At 48.3% G+C, this 1,724-nt stretch overlaps 1 protein-coding gene across 1 annotated transcript in view; it reads left to right on the top strand.

Moving 5' to 3' along the window:
• IGFBP7 (insulin like growth factor binding protein 7) overlaps positions 1-1,724 on the top strand; it is a 72,099-nt gene that overhangs the window by 58,164 nt on the left and 12,211 nt on the right. The window contains exon 2 of the mRNA XM_003798190.2: positions 787-896. Within this exon, the coding sequence (XP_003798238.1) occupies positions 787-896 (110 nt within the window). The remainder of the gene's footprint in view (positions 1-786; positions 897-1,724) is intronic.

Below are 1,724 nucleotides of genomic sequence, written 5' to 3' on the forward strand. Positions count from 1 at the left end.
TCCAACTCCTGGGCTCAAGCAATTCTCCTGCCTCTGCCTCCCAAGTAGCTGGGACCACAGGCACCCGCCACAACACTCGGCTATTTTTTGGTTGCAGCCATCATTGTTGTTTGGTGGGCCGGGGCTGGATTCGAACCTGCCACCTTAGGTGTATGTGGCTGGCGCCTTAGCCACTTGAGCCACAGGCACCAAGCCTAGTTTCTTTTTCTATTTTCACTCTGGCTCAGGCTAGTTTCAAACTCCTGAGCTCAAGCAGTCCAGCCACGCTGGCCTTTCAGAGTGCTGGGATTACAGGCCTGAGCACCCGGCCTGCTTAGCACATTTTCAAATATCCTCTGAGATTTTTTTCTTTCATTATCCAAGGAGTAGTCGTCTGTTGCCTCCCTTCCCTCTCCAAAATAAATTATATAGAAATAATGATAAAAAGAAAAACATTAAACTTTTTGAAACTAAAATTTCACCACACCAATAGGAAAGTCGCAGATAATACCAAACAGCTGGTGAATTAAAACTCATTTAGGCAGGGTCTGGGAAAGAAGAACATTTTAACAACAAATCTTTCTTCCTACTTGTTTTTGTTTGTTTTTTTTAGATTATGTGTTCCCAAAGTGGAGCTTAAAAATCATGCTGGTGGCATGAGGAAACCAGTCTCGTCTTTGAAATTGGCTTCAGATAATTCCCGGAGGCAACGGCCTCAGACACACAACCAAGTGTTTACTTCCCAGGATGCTGACTAATGAATGGGCTGTTTAAAAGATGGACTTGCCTCTCTGCCCTCTCTTACAGGTCCCTCCATAGTGACGCCCCCCAAGGACATCTGGAATGTCACTGGTGCCCAGGTGTACTTGAGCTGTGAGGTCATCGGAATCCCAACCCCTGTCCTCATCTGGAACAAGGTCAGTGGCCCAGATTTCAGGGCTGACCGGCTTCTGTCGCACTGCACAGGGTGGCAGTAACACGCCACCGTCTCAGCCTGGGCTGCTGCCTGCTGCACCCGAAAGGGGAAGCCTGTGGTGTCGGCAGTCTCCTCCCCTGGACTCAACAAACTTTAAACAGTCCCTGCTTTTTTTTTTTTAGACAGAGTCTCACTATGTCGCCCTCAGTAGAGTGCCCTGGCATCACAGCTCATAGCAACCTCAAACTCTTGGGCTTAAGTGATTCTCTTGCCTCAGCCTCCCGAGTAGCTGGGACTACAGGCACTGGCCACAACACCCGGCTATTTTTTTGTTGTAGTTATCTTTATTGTTTGGCAGGCCTGGGTGGGTTTGAACCCGCCAGCCCCGGTGTATGTGGCCAGTGCCTTAGCCACCAGTCCCTGCTTCTATTGGCAGCGCCCCAGCCGGGAACCTGAAAAACAGAAGAGCAGTAATGCCGATCACCCAGCCCATCCTCTGAGGGTGTGTGCACGTGTGTGTCTGTATATGTGTGCACACGTGTCTCTGTATATGTGTGCACATGTGTGTCTGTATATGCGTGTGCACACGTCTTTGTATATGTGTACATGAGTGTCTCTGTATATGTGTACACACGTGTATCCGTATATGTGTGTGCACACTTGTGTCTGTGTATGTGTGTGCATGTGTGTCTCTGTATATGTGTGTGCACGCATGTGTCTGTATATGTGTGTGCACGCGTGTCTGTATATGTGTGTGCACACGTCTTTGTATATGTGTACATGAGTGTCTCTGTATATGTATACACACATGTATCCGTATATGTGTGTG

Source organism: Otolemur garnettii, unplaced genomic scaffold, assembly GCF_000181295.1.
Source record: "Otolemur garnettii isolate 467f Iridium unplaced genomic scaffold, OtoGar3 scaffold00130, whole genome shotgun sequence".
Taxonomy (NCBI): Eukaryota; Metazoa; Chordata; class Mammalia; order Primates; family Galagidae; genus Otolemur; species Otolemur garnettii.